The sequence below is a fragment of the Homarus americanus genome, unplaced genomic scaffold, assembly GCF_018991925.1.
Source record: "Homarus americanus isolate GMGI-L3 unplaced genomic scaffold, GMGI_Hamer_2.0 scaffold38801, whole genome shotgun sequence".
Classification (NCBI taxonomy): Eukaryota; Metazoa; Arthropoda; class Malacostraca; order Decapoda; family Nephropidae; genus Homarus; species Homarus americanus.
This window is the reverse complement of record NW_024732537.1, coordinates 5467-27117: the sequence shown is the minus strand read 5'-3', so window position 1 is coordinate 27117 and position 21651 is coordinate 5467. Positions and strand designations below refer to the sequence as shown.

At 37.6% G+C, this 21651-nt stretch overlaps 2 protein-coding genes across 2 annotated transcripts in view; both read left to right on the top strand.

Annotated features, from left to right (window-relative positions):
• The window catches only part of LOC121868891 (MICOS complex subunit MIC27-like), a 54968-nt gene extending 33576 nt beyond the window's left edge, over positions 1 to 21392 (top strand). Inside the window, exons 6-8 of the mRNA XM_042369890.1 lie at positions 4623 to 4728; positions 6436 to 6590; positions 20837 to 21392. Coding sequence (XP_042225824.1) covers positions 4623 to 4728; positions 6436 to 6590; positions 20837 to 20965 — 390 coding nt within the window. The 3' untranslated portion in view covers positions 20966 to 21392. The remainder of the gene's footprint in view (positions 1 to 4622; positions 4729 to 6435; positions 6591 to 20836) is intronic.
• Positions 6597 to 9172, top strand: LOC121868887 (titin-like). Its single transcript, XM_042369884.1, has one exon. It carries the CDS (start codon positions 6809 to 6811, stop codon positions 8972 to 8974), a length of 2166 nt encoding a protein of 721 aa, XP_042225818.1. The 5' UTR covers positions 6597 to 6808; the 3' UTR covers positions 8975 to 9172.
• Positions 21393 to 21651: the final 259 nt, after the last annotated feature.

Genomic DNA, 21651 nt, shown 5'->3' with positions numbered 1-21651 from the left:
ATGAGGCATGTGCTATCTCATATAGGCCTACCTGTTGTTTATGAGGGATGTGCTACCTCTTATATGCCTACCTATTGCTTATGAGGGATGTGCTATCTCATATAGCCTACCTGTTGTTTATGAGGGATGTGCTATCTCATATAGGCCTACCTGTTTTATGAGGATGCTACCTCTATATGCCTACCTATTGCTTATGAGGGATGTGCTATCTCATATGCCTACCTATTGCTTATGAGGATGTGCTATCTCATATAGGCCTACCTGTTGTTTATGAGGGATGTTATCTCATATAGGCCTACCTGTTGTTTATGAGGGATGTGCTACCTCTATATGCCTACCTATTGCTTATGAGGGATGTGCTATCTCATATATGCCTACCTATTGCTTATGAGGGATGTGCTATCTCATATAGGCCTACCTGTTGTTTATGAGGGATGTGCTATCTCATATAGGCCTACCTGTTGTTTATGAGGGATGTGCTACCTCTTATATGCCTACCTATTGCTTATGAGGGATGTGCTATCTCATATATGCCTACCTATTGCTTATGAGGGATGTGCTATCTCATATAGGCCTACCTGTTGTTTATGAGGGATGTGCTACCTCTCACACCTGTTGTTTATGAGGGATGTGCTACTTCTCTCTCACACCTGTTGTTTATGTTATGAGTATTGCATATGATCTTTATTACCCCTGTCTGTGTATTGCTTAATTGTAATTCATTTTCTTTCTGTCAGTATACAGTATTCAGTTGAGTCTGGATTTACGCGGTTTTGGTTACAGCGTTTGGTCATTTACACGGTGCCTTGCCAGAATTGAAATGCTTTAATTACGCGGTAAATTTGGTCATTTACGCCGGCAGCTGGAGATTCAGATGCGCCGCTACCATTTTGGATTCAAGCAGCCCACCATCCCGCCATGCTTGACCATAAGCGGGGGGAAGCGGTGCCAGTAAGGTTGCGCAGTGTGTCGCTGTTATAAGTATAGACGCCATATGACGATCAGACTGTGATTGGGCCACGATCCTTACCTCCTCCCCTCTAGCTGTGATTGGTTTAATGTAATATGACGTGCCTCTGCCACGGAGGGAAGAAGCCGTGACCTAGCAGGCCTGTCTCATTTGTTCTTTGTCTGCATATACAGTTCTTCTGCCCGCTATTCCCTCATAACTCACAATGTCCACAGGACCCCACCACCAGAGAAAACATTGAATTACCTGACTACGCCATGATTGTGTGAAGGAAATCATCTAGTTGGGGGAGAAAATTAAGCTCTATCTTAACAACGGCACCAGACAAGCATCGTGAAGCGCCTAATAACCATCTGACGAAATTTATGGAACCGTATATCCAGATCTATCTCGACAACATCAATGCTAGTCGTCAACCTAGTATTGAGGGCTTCGCTCAAGAACCCACCACAACCACAGCCAGCCCAAGTCAGTGATAGTGATATTGACAGTGAGGATATGGACTTTGAGGGTTTGTCTGGGAGGTCGTGGCAAACCTCTGCGAAGTGAAAGTAAAAGTGATTCACCGAGGGCAACTAATCTGCCCTTTGCTCGAACCAGCCGCCATCCACGTGCCGCACCCATTTTTCTACTAACGCATTTGTTAAAACCTTGTCAATCAAAAGTCCAATTTGCTCTTCCCTCTTCCAACTGCCGCCAGATGGTCGGTTGGTCCCAACTCTTCCCCACCCCCCACCTTCCCTCCCTACCAGAGAAATGTTGGGTGTAAAAACTAGATTTTAACTTTTAGTAATAAATATTACCTCAGACTAAAGTTAGGATAATAAATTGACATTTCTATTCCTTGCAGGTCAGGGAATATTTTGAATGTAAACGCCATATATTTTGCACAAAAGATAAAATATTTGCTTTGTGTAAACCAAATTATTACATTAAATCTAAAATTTGTATGTCTAATGCAAAATCCATGATGCTTATATTCAAAATGATCATCATATTGTAAGAATTCCAGCAATGTAAATTATATTCTGGCCGGGTAATTTGTATGAATTTTATGAGATAAAACATATATCTTCAGTAAATAAACAAAGAAATATTCTTCAAGGACACTATCTGTCAATCAAAATACTCCACCCTAGCTGGGTCCGTCCCTCCCTCCCTACCAGAGAAGCTGGGAGAAAAATAAATTTACATTTTAGTAATAAATAATAACTCAGACTAAAGTTAGATAATATAATTGACATTTCTGTATTTCTTGCAGGTCAGGAATATTTTGAATAAACTTCATATTTTGCACAAAAGATAAAATACTTGCTTTGTGTAAACCAAATTATTACATTCAATCTAAAATTTGTCTGTCTAATGCAAAACCATGATGTTTATATTCAAAATGATCATCATATTGTAAGAATTCCAGCAATGTAAATTATATTCTGGCCGGGTAATTTGTATGAACTAGAGCTAAATAAAAAAATTATACTTCACCGCAGAGATATGAGTAGATGCACTGCGGAAAGTAGTGGTAGGTACTGCTAGTTTAGAGAAATCGTGAAAGTGAAACCGCAAAGCAGGTAATACTTGTGTGTGTGTGTAATAATAATAATAATAATAATAATTAACGGTTTATTGAAAGAGCTTGGCAGCCAGAAGGCTGAAAAATATACGGGGAATGGGTTAATTACAAATAATATACAAGTAACATAAGTGACACAAATAAGACATATAATAACTAGATGTGAAAAGCTCAAACTACAGTTCATTTCAACATAGTGACAGTGTGGGCAGTGTTTACTGGAGTGAATACACTGATTTATTACGTTATTGATAATTTTACAATGGTTGGGACTGGCTGTTCTTATAGCGATCAGTCTGCACGTATGGGCTGAATGCGTTGTGGTGTCGAACAGCAATTCTCGGACAAGGATCTCAGGTGGTAGTAGGAGCCGGTGTCGATGGTGTAGCTTTCTACCAAATTGCAGATGAGGCCTGGTGATGGTCAGTGAGAGTCAATGGGTCAGTGTGTTGAGCGCTTTCTTGATATGTGGAGTAGGAAGGGAGAGAATAATCTTGCATGCCTCTTTTGCACTTTTTCTAGGTGTTTGGCTGTTTGGTATTTAGGGAGAAGACCAGGTGGGGGAGGCAGGTGAGCTTGGGAAGTATGAATGTTGTGTAAACACTGAGGAGCCTGTTGCAGGAACTCCGAGGGACTTGAGTCATGGAGGAGGTGGAGACGAAACTGGAGGATTTGATGACTTCACTGACATGTGGTTTCCAATTTAGTTTGTTGTCTATGGTGACGCCGAGAGCTTCGTGGAATCTACAACCTGAGTGTGTTCTGTACCTAGAGTAATGGAAGGAGGTGGGACACTGTGAGAGGTTGATGTGCATAACCATGGTCTTGGTATGGTTGATGGTGACATGGTTGTTGGTGGCCCAGTTTTGGAGACTGTTCAATAAATCCTGAAGATGTATAGTTGGGAGCAATTGTTGACGCTGATCCCAATGGTGGGTCGTCGACATATTCAGCTTGTGTGTGTGTGTGTGTGTGTGTGTGTGTGTGTGTGTGTGTGTGTGTGTGTGTGTGTGTGTGTGTGTGTGTGTGTGTGTGTGTGTGTGTGTGTGTGTGTGTGTGTGTGTGTGTGTGTGTGTGTGTGTGTGTGTGTGTGTGTGTGTGTGTGTGTGTGTGTGTGTGTGTGTGTGTGTGTGTGTGTGTGTGTGTGTGTGTGTGTGTGTGTGTGTGTGTGTGTGTGTGTGTGTGTGTGTGTGTGTGTGTGTGTGTGTGTGTGTGTGTTTTTAACCGACCACATATGGGGAAGGACCGACGGATAATCCAAAAGGTCGGTTAATAGTATATAAAGTCTACGGAAATAAACATACATTTAAAGTACCTTCCCTAACCTACATCGTTTAAGTCCTCTATTCATTTTTGTTCATTTGGCATTCATATATCAATAGAATTTGCCTTAAAACATTAACCACTTTAGTAAATGAATATGAACCAGCACAGAAACTGAATAAAATGGAAAAGTCAAATACCATATTTCATCACTAAAATTGTGACCAAGTCCCAGGTTGCTGATCTGACTTTCTGCCTCATTTACACACAATTGCAGGGTCTCAATTGTTTCTCTTACAATTGACAACACAACATACATACAGGTACATTGTTTCTCACTCTTGATTTATTTTTCATTTTTGCATTTCTTTATGGTTCTTTATTATTATTATTATTATTATTATTATTATTATTATCATTATTATTATTATTATTATTATTATTATTATTATTATCATTATTAATATTATTACATTATTGCCCCCCATGCCCCGATGTGGGTCAGTGACCTGTGCCCGGGTGGGCTAATCCCAGTAAAAAATAAATAAAAAATATTTAGGGGTTCGGGATTGACGGTTAATCCGAAAGTCGGTTAATCGAGGTTTTACTGTATATATATAGTCATTGGTACTCAGTAATCTATGGACCTTGAGCCTACCTTATACATGACATAACTTAACCAAACTTTAGGTATTAGTGTGAAAGTTCGCTTCAGGTTCAGGTGATTACCTTCGCTGTTGATTATCTGCTTTGACATGCATTTCATACTTGATCCTGTGGTTAATTTTAATATTTATATATTTTTTTTTACACCAGCTACTGCCTCTCTCTGCTACCCCCGCCAAGCTTACCAGATCTCTCAAAGTGCGTACTGAGAATGTGAAGGATTATGGCACCATCGGCTACAATTTTGTTGCAGGAGGTACTGTAGTTTTATTATAAGTGGGAGTATTGTACACTGCTCAAGGTGTGTTTAATACTGTATTATGAAATGTTTGTGATTGATTACCTACATAACCATAATATTTGGATCTGCATATACAGTACATTACGTACTGTATAAGAGAGATTTATCTCCCATAATTTTTAATTCTAGATAGAATAGTGTAATAATAAACTTTGTTACATGCTTAAGGGGAGCACCTGGCTGAAAATAAAATGAAAATCGGAAAATTACAAAAATATTAAGAAAAATTATGGAGGAAAGCTGTTGCCTATAGCTATCTGCTAACTTACTGTATTTTTATTATAATTCATAATATTTATGCAACTATGAATGCTTGTTTTATCCCCCCTCTTCATTTATAGGTCCCTTCTGTTTATGTAGCTAAACCTGTAGACAATTATTTACAGGTTGGGTATCCCTTATTCGAAATTCCCCCAAGTCCAAAATGCTATGAAATCCAAAAGTCTATTTCATTATATTTATGGTAGATATTACACTGAATATGGCATATATCATAATTTTTACTAGGATAAGTATGTATGTGTAATGAATAAAGGTAAGACACAGGCTGCTTAACATCTCAGAGTCAGGCGTCATGGCGATGCCAAACAGACGGTAGTGATTGCTTACCTTTTTGTTCTTAGTGTACATCTTATCATATATTTTATACCCAAAATAATTAATTATGTTTTTCATAAAACGACCTGCAGAATATATACATCCAAATAATACTGTAAATGAATATAAATTAATTTTATGCATAGACTTAGGCCCCATCCCTGCTGGGTGAGCTACCCCATTATACAGGTTCTGTACAGGTATTTCAAAATCCGAAAATATCCCAAATCCGAGACCCTTTAGGCCCCAAATATTTCGGGTAAACGATACCCAACCTGTAAAATAATATTTTGGTGAAAGGTAATATCAATCACATGGTAAAAATCATTATCTGGCCCCTTTCTCAGCTAGTTAGCAGGACGAGTGTCAGTTACCGATGAAAGAAGCGAGAGCGAGTTTTGACCATGTGTTGCTCTCACAACCTTCTCACCCCGTATCTCAAAATGAGTTTTTCTAACCTTCAAATCCCCAAGTCTTTGCAATTTATGGGTCAATTCTAATAAAACAAAAACTATGTAATAGCATAACATAATATAGTACATCGCTGAAGATATAGATTTTCTTTATATTTGGTTTGGTTTATTATTTACTGATTTATCTTTATAAATATTTGGAGGAAAAAATGATAAGTTAGAAAAAAAATCATGCACCCAAAACGAAAGTGATAATCAGAAACATCTGTATTTAACGTTCAAGAGGAGTAAATTACGTATACTTCACATGAATTTCAATGTAATCTAGCAAGAAGTAGGATTTTGAAAATTTATAGTAATACAATATAAGGGAAAAATCAGGGATTAAGGAGCCCTGATTCAGGGTATTGCAACAATGTATCTGGAGTCCTTAATTGCTGACAGGAAATTGCTATTGATTAATTAGATATTAACGAATTTTGTGCTTCTGTCGGATGCTCCCCTTAAAGACCTTAGTTGTTGAAGGGCATTATAACAAATATGCCATTCTTCTTGTGATCATTAACACTTAATTTTTATCTTAACCCTGTTTATATTAAAGATAAATAAAATTAAACTTTAAGATGTCCAAATAATCATATCTTTATTCTAGTAAAACCTCAGTCAAAGGTTGCAACTCCAGTTGAAGTTAAGAAAGAAGCTCCTGAAACAGCTGCTGACCATGTTCCCCCAGTACTGACCCCAGAGGAACCACCACCACCACCATCAGAAACACATGTACCAACCACAGAACCTGAAGGTGCTGAGGTAAGGAGTGTGATACCTCAGATCCTACCCCAAGGGAAGTTCCCTGCCCCTATTGACTCATTAGCACAGCAAGCAAGTGACGTAACATTGTGGGGTGACTAACAGACAGCTCCAGCACAGCTACCAGTTCCCTTATTGATGTAGTGTTACCTGCTGAACCAACAGTGCTAGAAGGATTTGGAAGTGTTGGAGAAATTAAAAAAGATGATCTTGAAAGTATGGTCAAAGAAGAGCTCAATGAAAGTGATGCTAAAGTTGTCAAGTCAGTTAAAGACTCGTCTCTTGCAGAGCCTCTACAGCTGACTCAAAGTGAAAAACTTGTTGGAACTGTGGTTGATGTTGCAAAGGATTTGGATGAGAAGGTTGCAGATGTTGTTGAAGAGAAAGTTGCAGATGCTGTCAAAGAGAAGGTTGCAGATGTTGTTGAAGAGAAGGTTGCAGATGTTGTCAAAGAGAAGGTTGCTGATGTTGTTGAAGAGAAGGTTGCAGATGTTGTTGAAGAGAAGGTTGCAGATGTTGTTGAAGAGAAGGTTGCAGATGTTGTCAAAGAGAAGGTTGCAGATGTTGTCGAAGTGAAAGTTGCAGATGTTGTTGAAGAGAAGGTTGCAGATGTTGTCAAAGAGAAGGTTGCAGATGTTGTCAAAGAGAAGGTTGCTGATGTTGTTGAAGAGAAGGTTGCAGATGTTGTTGAAGAGAAGGTTGCAGATGTTGTTGAAGAGAAGGTTGCAGATGTTGTCAAAGAGAAGGTTGCAGATGGTGTTGAAGAGAAGGTTGCAGATGTTGTCAAAGAGAAGGTTGCAGATGTTGTCGAAGTGAAGGTTGCAGATGTTGTTGAAGAGAAAGTTGCAGATGCTGTCAAAGAGAAGGTTGCAGATGTTGTCGAAGAGAAGGTTGCAGATGTTGTCGAAGAGAAGGTTGCAGATGTTGTTGAAGAGAAGGTTGCAGATGTTGTCACAAAGGTTGCAGATGTTGTCACAAAGGTTGCAGATTTTGCAAAGGACATTGCACTGGATGAGTTTGCAGACATTGTAGAAGAGAAGGTTGCAGATGTTGTTGTAGAGGCAGCACAGGAGGTTGAAAAAGATACAGAAAAAGTTGTTGAGACAGCAGAAATGGTGGAGGAGGTCGGTAGTAAGGTGGAGTCTGTACTTGATGTGGCAGAAACTGTAGCTGAGGCTGCTGTTGAAGCCGCCCATGATACTGAAGGTGTGTCTGAGGCCGTCACAGAAAAATTAGAGCTGGCAGAACAGATAATTAAGGAGGCAGAAAAGGTGGTTGAAGAAGTTACTCACATAGCAGAAAAGGTAAAGGAGGTTGCTGAAGAAATTAAAAAAGAAGCGGAAATCATTGAAACTCAAGCTAGTGAGATAATGCAGAGGGAGGAAATAATGGAGGAAGTTATTAAATTTGTCAAAGAAACACCTGCTGGGCTACCTGATACTGGAGAGTTGAAGGAGACAAGTGAGGTAACTCCTGAAGAGTCAGAGAAGAAATTAAATCCAGAATCAGCTACTGAAGAACCGCCCGTAGAAGTTAAGGAGCCACTTCTTGAGATGTCTTCTGAATCACGGGAGAAAAAAGGCTTGTTTAATAAGCTCATTAGTTTCTTCTCATATGAAAAAACTCTTCCATTTGTTGAACCAGAAAGAGAATATGCCGTAGAAAAAGCTAAGGACCTGAAAACTGAGTCTACAATAGTGACTGATACTGAGTCTCCTTCACCAGATAAGAACCTAGAGGAGCCAGTTGAAAATGCTGAGTCAGAAGTAAAAACTGTGGAAAGTGAAGCAGTTTCTTCCCCAGACAAAACCATTAAGGTAAAAAAGTCAGAAATACTAGATAGCATTGTTGAAGTGTTTGAACCGGTGATGGAGGATGTTGGTAAGGATGTGGTGGTTGATGTTGCAGAAGGTGCGTTGGAGTCAGTTGCAGAGGTTGTTAATGCGACAGATGTGATTGATGACATTGAAGAAAAGGTAGTGTTAGTCTTGGATGCTGTACAAGAAACAGAAGAGACTTGGGAGACTCCAGGGGTGTCTCGGGCTGTGACATTTGAGGCAGAAGTTAAGCAGGTATCTGAAGGAGTTACAGATAACGTAGGGGATGTTGTTGAAATAATAAAAGAAGAAGCTCGAATAATTGAAACGGAGAATGCTAAACTAGTTGTTGGGAGCAAGGAGAAGCAAGAAGAACTAGTTGAAAATGTTATTGAGTATGTCTTCGGGATTTCATCATCTGATGAAGTACTTGCTAAAGAGTTAAAAGACCAAAGTGAGACTATGTCAGAAGAACCTGAGCAGGAAGGAAGCACCCAGGAAACAGAAGCAGGGCAGAAGTTGGCAAGTGAAACATTAGTGGAAGACATTGCCGAAAAGCAGTTGTAAAGGAAGGTTTGTTTGATAAATTTGTCAGTGTTTTCTCAAAAAGGAAGAAATGAGGACCTGGCAGAAGTTAGTAAAAAGTCAGTGGCTGTACCAGTCACTGAGGAAATCAAGGAACCACCTGTAGAGGCTGTAACAGAAGAGGGGAAGGATGAAGTGCTTGAGAAAGTAGAAAAGCCAAGTACAGACACAAATATTGTTGTAAAAGAGGAGGAGGAAGTGGTTCAGAAAATAAAAGAGCCAGGTGCTGACACTAGAATTGTTGTAAAAGAGAAAGAAGGACTGGTTGATAAATTATTAAGTTTATTCTCCAGAGATGAAGAAAAGGAAGTGTCTACATCTGCTGGTGAGGTGAAGGAACCAGCCTCAGATTTAACTGATACAGGTGTAAAGGAAGAGACTTCTGAGGATATAAAGCTGCCATATATTGATGTGCCAGAAGCTGGAGATGAAAAAGAAGGCCTGGTTGATAAATTGGCTGACTTATTTTCTAAAAAGAGAAAAAGGGAAGACAGTCATTTTGTTGAACCAATTGAAATACCTATTGTTGAAAAGACAGAAAGTGTTGAGGAGCTGCCCACTGGTGCAGGAGCAACTGCTGCTGAACCAGTTATTACTACAACTGAAGCAAAATCAGTAGTAGCTGTTGATGTGTTGTTAGGTGCCCAAGTATCAGTGGAGGAACCATCTATGTTGGATGTTAAAGTACAAGAAGAGAGTTCAAACCAGATACCCAGCAGAAGGAGCCAGATGAACACTCAGCAGCTCAACCTGATGTTAAATTAGTAGAACCTACTGTGAGCTCTTTGTTACCACTAGCAGAGAGGGAAGGTCTCTTTGATGAATTTGTGAATTTCTTCAATAAAGATGAAGGCAAAGAACATGTTCCAATAGTTGATGTTGTAGCTGAAGATAAAGATGCTTCAGTTGCAGATGTAGCTGAAGAAACTAAAGCTGTTCCATCATTAGATGTTGTAACTGAAGTCAAGAGAGATCAACCACTTCAGTTGGATATGAAAGCAGAAGAATTAAGTTCAGCATTAGACACTATGGAAAAGGAAGCAGAGGAACAGCCTGCTGCTTCTGTTGTTGTTGAGACACAGTAGAATCAGCAAAGGAAGGAGGTCTGTTTGGTAAACTTGTAAGTTCCCTGAGTAAAGATGAAGATAAGAAAGATGTACCAGAAGTTAAGATGGAGGAACCAGCCAAGCTTGATATAATAGCAGAAGTTGCTAGTGAACAATCATCATCTTTTTCAGTTGTTGAAACAGGTGAACCAACAGCTGACACTCTCTCACCATCTAAGACAGTAGGTCTGTTTGATAGAATTGTGAATATTTTAAGTAAAGATGAAAGTAAAGATGTTTCAGTAACAGCTGCTGTAATAGAAGATAAGGGAGAAGTGTCAGTAACAGCTGCTGTAATTGAAGGTAAGGGAGATGTGTCAGTAGCAGTAGATGTACCAGCTACTGAAGTGAAGGAAGAAGTCAAATCCGATCAGATTGATGTCAAGCTGCAAGAACCAGTTGGGAACCTTGCCAACATCCAGTGAGAAAGAAGGTATTCTCAGTAAACTTTCTAGTATTTTCTAAAGATGATGGAGAGAAAGATGTTCTAACTGAAGATCCTGCACCAGTTTCTGAGATGAAGGAATTGGATGAAAAGTCATCAGATGTACCACTTGATGCTGTAGCACCAACAGCTGAGAAAGAAGGTTTATTTGACAAACTTGCCAGCATGTTATCCAAAGATGTAAATAAGGAAATCACAGCTGAACAAGTGCCAGAGGATAAGTCTGCTGCTGAGGAAATGAAGGAAGCACCTGTAGGTTTACCTCAACAACAAGAGGTAAAAGAGGAAATTGTAGATTTCAAAGCCAATGAAGGTGAACCATTATCAGCCACAGAAGAAAGGGAAGGTCTCTTTGACAAACTGGTAAATGTTTTCTCAAAGAAAGACAAAGACACTGATGCTGTTGAAAAAGTGGAAGAATCACACACTGACCAAGGAGAACTTGGTGAACAAACAAGCACCATACCAGTAAAGGTCTCTGACACATCCAATGAGAAGTCCAGTGTATTAGCAGTTGAGCAGCCAGATGCTGTTGTTGTCCCTGAAACGATTTCTCTGCTTGATAAGATAGCTGGTATATTCAGTGGTGAAAAAAGTTTCTGAGCAAGTGGGAGATGCATCTGAGAGTTCAGAAATAATTAAATCTTCACCATCAGCTGAGCTAGAGGATTTACAGGTTCAGTCTTCTTTTGTAGTAATTTCTGGTGAAGGAGGTTTGGATGACACACCAGTGTCACCATCAGGTGAGACTAAAGTGCCTTCTGAAAATGCAGCTGTGGTGAATGCAGAAGAACCTGTATTTGAAGTGAAGAACAAGGGTCTCTTTGATAGATTGGCTGAGTTAGTGTCAGGTGATGATAAGAAAGGAGATTTGATATCAATTGGTGAGTCTCCAGCTAAATCTGAACCAGAAACCTTACCTCAGGCAACAGCAATCAGCCAAGATGTCTCTGGGAAGAGTGAATCTGGTTCAAGTGAGGTGGTGAGTGATTCAAAGTCTTCACTGATGGACAGGATCATAGATTTATTTACAAAGAAAGAAGATTCTACTGAAGTGGAGAAGCGTGGGATCTCTTCAGCCAGTTGAAGAAGTGCCATCTGAAACTACTGAACAGTCAAAAGATGAAACGGTCGTTGCTGACAATGACGAAACTTTTGTTGTAAAGGCAAAGCCAAACAGCGTTGCTGATGTGGGGGCAGCAGAATATCGTGGCCAGCAGAGGAATGATGCAGCTGTCTCAGCATGGCAAGGCTGGTTCAGGGTAAAGTTGGAACTGTTTTGTCCTGGTGCCTGTTTACATATAGTGCCGCTGTAGCTCACTTATACTGGGCTTCAGGTTGATCTATTATGTTTTCTACTGTATTGTGAGTTGTTCCTTCCTAACTTCACTCCTGGGTATAACTTAACTCTTCAGTAGCCAATGGGGTATGATCCAAGTCAACAAACTTAGAAGCAGCACACTTTTCCTTTGAGTAGATTAAAATGCAATTTACTGACAGCAAGATACTTAATGGTATATCATTAATTGTCCATTATACAATCCAATGTTCCAAGTAATGTAAGCTTAATAATATTTATAGCCAATTGACTGTCTCGTATTTTATGATATAAGATGTACACTCATCAACAAAAGTCCTGCCTCTTCATGAACCCAGAGATTCAGAAGCCTCGCAGGTTTCTGATTCTCTGGGTTCATGAAGAGGCAGGTGAGGCAACTGGACTTTCTTGTGAGTGTACATTAATGCCCTTTATACAATAAGTACATGATTTGACTCTTCTTACTTCCATTAGTGCACCAGTGAGTTAAATGTTGTCAGGAAGCATTTTGCTTGATTCTTTTTGTTTCCTTCTTGCTAACAATTAATAGCCAACAAAATACACAATACAGTACAAGCATCTAGTTATACATACACATAATGCTCATTCCTCTTGTTAATGAGCTGTTATGTTATTTTAGTGGCATTCTTTATGGCAAAACTTGACACTGTAGTGGAAATATATGATTTCTGTGAAGTCTACCATACTATGATTGATTTTCAGAATCTTTGATGGTTAACTACAGTACTGAGATGTGTGCTCATTGTTCCTTTTGATGTTTTCCATATGAAGCTTATCTCTACTGTACCTAATAATATATTTCAACAAAAGTAAAATTGCAAGCTTTTTTATATAAAGGAGTTATTGTACTGACTGATATCTGGTGAACTTGTTGATGAGAAAAATACATGCAAGATATTTAAATTTGACAACATATCAATCATTACTCGCCTTAGCTTCTCAATATAGTGGTCCCTCGGTTAACGAGCGCCTCGGTTAACGAGATTTCGGTTAACGAGTTACCTTCCATAAGATTCTTAACTCGGTTGCGAGCAATCCTCGATTCTAAGAGTTTCTTCTGAACCGACCTCCACATGTTTTGAGCTTACATTTGGCGGTCCACCAGCTGTAGTATTAGTCGCCAATACAATGTCGGTTCTAGGGCTTAAATTCCTTACCCTTTAGTAAATATCAAGAAGGTTATACTATTCAATAATTTTAAAAGTTTAATATTAAATTTTTTGTCATTTTAACAATTATTGAACATAATAATTGAGTAGGGTCACTAGTTTGTAGCACGCCATCCAGCCTAACACAGCATACAGGAGTCAGTCTTTGTGTCTTTTCAGTGGAAGCAACATCTTGCTTGAGACTCTCTTCAACTAAATGCTTTTTCTGTGTTTACAAGCAAATTATTGGTAATTTTGAAATTTATTTTCATATTGACCATATATAATGCAGTGCAGTGTTGATTTAAAAATAATCTTGAATTACACCAAGAGAACTAAAATTTTATGGGTGAAAATGGGCCATGGGGTGACTTCTCCTTCTCCTCCACCCCATTCTAATTCCCATCATCATCATCATCATCATCATTCATCATCATCATCATCCAGGAGCCTTCTACATACACACCTCAAAGTAAGTGTACTTTTCTACCTTTTTGTTGAATTTAGGCAATTTTCGGTGAGCTGGAACCCATTACCCAAAAACCCATTGAAACAATGGTTTCGGTTAAGAGTTTTTTAGGTTAACGAGCAACCTTCTAGAATGGATTGTGCTCGTTAACCGAGGAACCTGTAGCTGGTTGAGATATAAAGGAGTTGTATTACTGTACAGTATAGTCTCAATGACAGAACTTAGCCAATTTAACTGTAGAAGAGAAGAGAGAGAGGTTTAGTTACAGTAGTGCAGTATCTTTATGCTTAACTTTTTGCACTTACATTTTAAATTATTTTAGTATTAAAAATACTCATTAAATACTGAACTAATATTTCCCTAAGATTTGTTAGGTTTCTTAAAAACTTTACAGGATAGCTACTAACAGTTGTATAGTATACCTAATACTTGTTTAATCATCCTTCAGCCTCTTCCACACTGTGATATGTGTCTGTCTGTGGTAGAGATGCAGGATAAAATATACTCATCCCTGTACACTGAAAACTGACTGGATCATGAGTGAATATTGTATATATTTTGCACCCACTGCAATATACCCAATTGCGCTCAAGATTCAGAAACCATAGATTGCCAAAAAATTAGTTTGGTTCAATAGCTGGCTATTTGTCTGGTTTTCTAGTACTGTATGTAATTACCTTATACTGGGAGTAGTGTTGCTTTTTGGTAGGTTTAGTACTGGTAATTGTTAACATTGATCCTGGCCACTGCTGTCAATGTCTAGATCCTGAATTTACAGTTTAGTGAGCACATATACTGGGCCACCCTGTTCAAGGCTCTGCCATGAAATAAGATTTCATTATCAATTTTAATTTTTCTCTGTTGTCTTTTTATTCTAAAAGTCATACAGAACAGTGTTGAGTCATATACTTGTGTTCTCACTAAATACTTGGGCTCTCCACTGTCTCATGTAGTGTGTTTTGCAGTTCCTCGATGAACAAAAAATTAATCACATCCGAATTGCTCATAATTTAGCTTATGCATTAAAAAAAAATATCCAGCTTTCACTGTACACCAGGATTGAACAAAAATGAGTTATTGTAACAAATTTCACCTTAGGTATTTCATTCTTTTGAAGATAGGTATCAGTATATTGAAACTTCAAACTCTTAATCTTATAATGTTTTAGAGCAGTAAAAAAATCTGATTAGTTTAAGCAATGTTAAGAAGAGCTAGACCAGTTTATAAATAATTTATATAAATGGACATAAAGGCTTAAAGTCCTTGTCCAGCTTACATAAGTAACCGAAGTGAGATTAATTAACTAGTGAAGATGTATCTTGTTTTATCTCTTGTGTTATCATGTTGTAGGGAAACACTTCACCAGAAGATCTACAGTAGTGTGGAAGAGGCCATTTTTCTTAGTTTCATGATTTCACTTTCTCCTTTTTTTTTTTTTTTTTTTATCGGACACCCCCCTACATCCTCAGGAGGCGAAGTGCTTACAGCGCCCAACAGGGAAGCATGCTAAGTTCATGCTTGCCCTATGTCTCATGAGTTAAGGGCTAGAAGCATGAAGAGTCAAGGGCGCAGAAGCATGAAGAGTCAAGGGCGCAGAAGCATGAAGAGTCAAGGGCGCAGAAGCAAGGAAGAGTCAAGGGCGCAGAAGTCCAAAGAGTCAATGGTCTATGTGCTCAAGTTATTGGAAGTTCCAACAACTTGTCCCTGAATACGATTTTGCAACTTTCGACTTACAGCAGGTACCTACTTTGCTGCTAGGTGAACAGGGACGAAGGGGACTAGGAAGAGTGTCCAAACACCTTCCGCCGGCCCGGGAATCGAATCAGGACATCTTGCTTGCGAGGCAAGAACGGTATTGCTCTACCACCAGCTCCCCCACACTTCTCTTATCTTTTAACACCTATGCTACAGAAAATTTATGCAAGAATTAATTGGAAGTACAGAAAACAAGTGATTGGGGAATTGGCCTAAGATGAATTTTGTATGAGGTTTCCTTCTCTTGAGGTTTCTTATAAATTTTCATCTTAAATCTGTAAACATAAATTTGATGGCATATATTTGAGGCATCACACACTGTAGATTCAAACTTTTACCTTGATATTGACATTGTTGTCCTCTGTTTGGATCTCCTCATACAGAAAGAGGATCATGCCAGTGTTGTAATGAATGCATTTTAGTTGATATTTTTGTAGTTCCATTGTATTAAGGATGGCTGAGCTGAATGGTTTTAATAATTACCTGTGTTTCAAAATCTCAGGATTGAGCTGTCTTGAATGTTTTCAAGGCTGTGGGAATTTCCCATGTGCATGCTGCTGGACCCAGGGATAAGATTATCAGCTGTATCAAGAAGTTAAAGTGCAGCTCATATTATATTGGCTCTGTCTCCAGTCAGTCGAGATTAATTGACCACTTGGTGCTGAAATGTGGAAATCTGCACAATTGCTCCACTTCTTTAATTACCATTCAAGAAATTACAGTCTTGAATGCTGTGCTGTGCTGTGTTTGTTCAAGGCATTTGGCTGAGCAAGTGGGAAAAGGAAATGATGAGCAACTTAGCAAGGAGGATTGCTTTGATGAAATTTGTCTGTTCCTCTGGCAGTGATGGCAGGAAGCAGAGCAAGCAGTTGCAGCAAATGTCTTTAGTAATTCAGTGAGGTATCCAGTACAGTACACTCATCTGGACTCTTTAAGCTTTTGGAGCTGCAAACAATATCTTTGAAACTGCTGAAGTGGCACTTTTATGTTACAAGAGGCCTGATGTGTCATCAGTGCTTGAATCCAATAAGTTCACCTAGAGTTTGGTATGGTTGATCAAAACTTATAAAGCCTTAAACTGCAGCTTTTGGTTTTTGAGGTACATGCAGTTAGCCTTTTTCATTACAGTATCAATGGTTGTCAAATCTGTTAGTTAATGATGCCGGCTGCTTTGTTCAAAAATTGGTTGGACTATTGGGTTCAATAAAGCTGCAGGATTAACAACAATGAGTTCTTTATGAGCATTTGTTGGTGCTGCACAATGTAATGGCTTGTAATTTTGGCCAATAAGAGGCAGTGGGAGGGAGTCTGGGAACTGTCAGACCCTTAGTGATGCAACCTGCAGCATTGGCGAGTGAGAAGGTGAAGGCTGTGTTTGCTCCAACTGTGTTTTTCCTACTCGAACACAGAGAACAGGATGAAATGAAAGCAATAAATTGGGTTGTTCCTTGTTGCTGGCTTCTATAATGGTTAAGTTAGACCAAGGAGCTGAGATGGATTGGTAATCAGTGATGCAGATGAAATGTAGGTCTACTTTGATAAAACTGTGTTACTGTATTGCTTTTTTATGCAGAAGACTTATGACATTGGTGAAAGTGTGATTGAATTGAATTGAATTGAACAAGTTTATTTAGCCAGAAAAATACAGATACAGAGTTGTTGAAAATGGCTGGGCCAGTTGAGAGCCTGAGCTCTCTTGAAGGCACCTGCTATTCTATATACTGTACTGTACATTTATCTGAAGGAAGTATTATGTAACAGTTAGTATCATCTGGAATAGTACACGTAGCTTGGTGGTAGAAAGAACATATCAGAATGTTACTACGGTTATCACTTCGTTGTTTATTTACTAATTTAATTTAAATAATTTTATTTTTAAGTATTTTTTTACATTTATATTATAAGTACAGTATATACCTATTTTACAGTGGAGTTGATATACTGTACATTAATATGACAAGAAGGGAAAAATACAACATGGGTTGTGGAAACAAGAGGACAGAAGCTGTCAGTTTCATGTCTTGTTGGCAAATATATAATTACCCGGTATTGTAATTTCTATCGATTCATTTTTACAATTTCTGACATAACGGTTTTGGTGGTACAATAAAAATAATATAAAGTAGGTATTAAAAAAATATTAATACTGTACCTGTACTGTACTTAGACAATAGATATTTTTTAAGAAATAATTTAAAGGGAGTGAGTGTAGTCTTTGCTTGGTTGGGTGGGGGTAAGTTGTTCCACACCTTCACACCATGATATTTTATGGAGGTCTGGAACTGAGAGGATTGCATGGGGGTGTCTTAGTAGCTTTTGGTGTCTTAAAAGTTGAATCTCTGATTATTCCGGAACTGGAAATAATTATTGTCAGTCAAGTGATTAACAGATTTGTAAACAAATAGGGCTCAGCAATAAGTGTTAATATCCTCGAATTTTAACATTTTTAATTTAGCAAATTGTTAATTAGTGTGGTCAGTTTTTTTTTTTCCAGGTAAGTCATTGTTTGCACAACTCTCTTCTGCACAATAATCTTGGACTGTATTTTTGTAGGGCCAGAGGCCTTCCTCCACATAATGTGTGACAGTGTATCAAGTGTTGGTGAACAAGATAATAATAAATTCTTTTCATTGCTGCAAGAGTGAGTGACTGAATGTTTTTTGTTGGTTTTATCTCATAGATGTGCCATAGTCACCTGCTGCTTGATAATTTGGTCCATCAGATATATTGTAATTTGACAAAAAATTACCAGAATTGTACAAACATCTTATGTGGAAATTGTGCTACATAACTTTTCTTGGGATTTTTTTAAGCTCCATAAGGATTTAAGATGTTGCATCAAACTAGTCAGCCTGTTAATGAAGTTTAATTAATTTGAAAGTTAGAGTAATGCTAAAAAGAAAGGTGTAGGGTTAGGTTTTTATCTTGTACAGGTTGTACCCCTCTAGTCCGGCATTCTGTGGTCCAGAAACTCCCGTGGTCTGGAACGATTTTAGTTTGTCCAATAGGGACGTAGATAAGCAGCTTTTTTTTCTTTTTTTTTTACTTATCTGAATTATTATTATTATTATTATTACAGGAGTATTAAATTTTTGCCCCTCAGGCCCCAATGTGGGTCAGTGACCTATGCCCGGGTGGGCTAATCCCCGTAAAAAACAACAACAACAAAGCCGCGGGAAATTAAGGTTTGTTTACATCCGGCAGTTCGGCTGCTCTCTCTGTGCTTGTCTATACAGAGTACAACATTTAACCCTTCAATATATATGAGCAGTAAATAAGTGTTGCTTTCATATTCTTGTGTAGAGTAATGACGATATATTTTCACATGTGCGCACTTACATACGAGCAGTCTCACTTTTTTTTTTTACCATTAATGGTTAGCTACTTATATTATTCCATTTATTAACATTAAATAACATTACAGGTACTTCAAGCAACCATATTCATTTTTTACATTAATTTTACTACAGCTAAACTCAGGGTCTTATTTTCTTCAGTTTTATATGTAGAACCAATCAGTCACTGGTTTCGTAAGCTTTAACATAAACAATGCCGGCAGCCGTCTCGTCTCCTCTAATATTCCACGTATTATTAATAAATTTTATTGTTAATTTTGCACACACGTACATTAATTCAACAAAAACAAATTCAGAAACATTAATTAAAATATATATGAACAGTAAATAAGTGTTGCTTTCATATTCTTATGTAAAGTAATGATGATATGTTTTCACGTGTGCGCATGCGCACTTACATATGCGATCTCTCTTTTTCTTTACCATTATCGTTAGCTACTTCTATTGTTCCATTTATTAACATTAAATAACATTACTTAAAACAACCATATTAATTTTACTACAGCTACAACCAAGGTCTTATTTTCTTCAGTTTTATATGTAGAACCAGTCAGTCACTGGTTTTGTAATCAACGAAAACAATGCTGTGTCATTTCCTCGTGTTTTAATATTCTACGTATTATTAATGAATTGTATTGCTCATTTTGCACACATAAACATTAATTCAATAAAAAAGACATTCAGTAATAAACAATAATGAATCTTTGTACATAAGAGAAATGACGCTGTTTACACGATTATGCACGTCGTCTGCATGTTGGCGGGCCGTTCAAACCCGTCGAAATTCAAGTTTCCGCCGTCAAAATTTTTATTTATTTATTTTTTTGTGTTCCAATAAAATACGTTAAGAATTAAAAACTCGCGAAATTTGAGAAGCTACTATACGACATTTAACCCTTCAATATGTCTTCAAAGAGACCATGATGCAGAGAAAGTGGTGCTAGGGCTTCCAAGCATAAGCACAAGTCACTATCTATCCAGGAAAAGGGTGAATTTCCATGGTCCGGCAATTTCCATGGTCCGGCACCGGTCAGGTCCCGAGGTTGCCGGATTAGAGAGGTACAACCAGTAGTTGTCTTCTTCCTCATTCACATTATAAATACAGTGAAACCTCTATTTAACAGACTACTATATGGAGAGGAAAGTCTATGTACACTACTCAACACGAGGCATTTCCTCATACAATTTTTATACATAACTTGCCCTTATTATTTAGCCAAGATCTTACATTTTACTTTCAGTTTCTCCCACCTTGTACAGTACTCCTTTCATATTTTTTTCCTCTTTTTCTCTCATTATCTAATGATCACGTCATATACAAATTCTTTGAATGTAATCTTCCAAATACTGTATATCATCTGTTTCTGACGTCACTTTATTGTGCAGTAATGGTGCATGTTTACAACTTAAGAGTACTTGTAATGTGTTCATACTTAACAACTTTTTACTGTATTTCAGTCCTTTTTGATACTGTCACTGTCCTGTATTTATTTTTATCTTGTTGCTGTAGTTGTCTTCTTCCTCATTCACATTATAAATACAGTGAAACCTCTATTTAACAGACTACAGGTACTATAAGGAGAGGAAAGTCCATTATATCAAGGGTCTGTTAGATGTGAAACCTCCATCTAAGGAACTAAATAGAGATGAAATTCCGATATATCAAAGGTCTGTTATTATTTGGAGAGAGAAGTCCTTTATATTGAGGTTTCACTGTACTTGCATTATGTGTTATTTTAAGTAATGTTGGCTTCTTTTGCAAGTTAAGTTCACTACATGCCATCTTTCCTTCACTTTTAATAATTTTATGTTTTTGAAAATACAGTATATATAGTAGTACTGTATTTAAAAAAATTATTTTTGTCTGTTTCAGTTTCTAATCTGTACACTTTTATTTATTTGGTTAACTAATGTTCAATTCTAATCATCTAGGCATAACTTTCTTAATTCACTCCCTTTAGTTCAGATTTGTTTTGATCATCCAAAATAGAGAATTAATACAATATTTATGTTGAAAGTCATCATATTTTTAATAATTATTTCCAAATTAATATATTACAGTAATATTAAAGCCCCCAGTGTTATGAATAATAATTTTGTAGTGAACAGTAAAGCTCAATGCATAATCATTTTACAGCTTTTATTTATGATAATCATAATTTCCCTCACATTCTATGTCTCATTTGTGTTCAAATACTGAGTTCTTTTATTTTGCCACCTCCCAAGACTGGAGCCTCCGTGAAGCAAGAAGGGAAGGATGTAATCGTGCAGCTGACGCCACCGTCCCCACCAGTTGAAACAGATTATGGCCAGAGTAATCCTGAGGACTCTGATATGTACACCACAAGGAGTTAGACTGTAAGATAGTAATGATTTATATATTGCGAAGGATGTCTCAGCAAACTGTATACACACTGCATTACAGATTTTGGTGGTGATCATGTGAATGCTTGTATTTCAACAGCAACATTATCCTCACATAATGATGTGTGTGTCATTTCCCACAAGTGAGGACAATCTTGCTGTTGTATTACAAGCCTTCACACATTTTCCACCAAAATTTATATGGTAGTGTGTATACAGTTTTTGAGACAACCTGTATTGATAACACCCAGAGAATTACCTACTGATAAGGCTCCCATAAAGATACAAGACAAATATTGTTATGTTTGCCACTGTAGTGTGCAACCTTGGAAGTGTTTATATGTAGTTCTCTGCATTTAACAATATACTGTAGATGGGAGTTGCCTCTGAAGATGTCTTGAATAAAGATGAAAGCTAAGGTGCTCCGTTGTTAACCTTTTCCCGTGTGATTTTATCAAGATGATATATATATATATATATATATATATATATATATATATATATATATATATATATATATATATATATATATATATATATATATATATATATATATATATATATATATATATATATATATTTATTTAATAAGGTAACCCTTTATATTTAAGCCTCTCTCTGTCCATGTAATCCAGTTGCCTCTGAAGATGTCCAGAATAAAGACGAAAGCTAAGGTG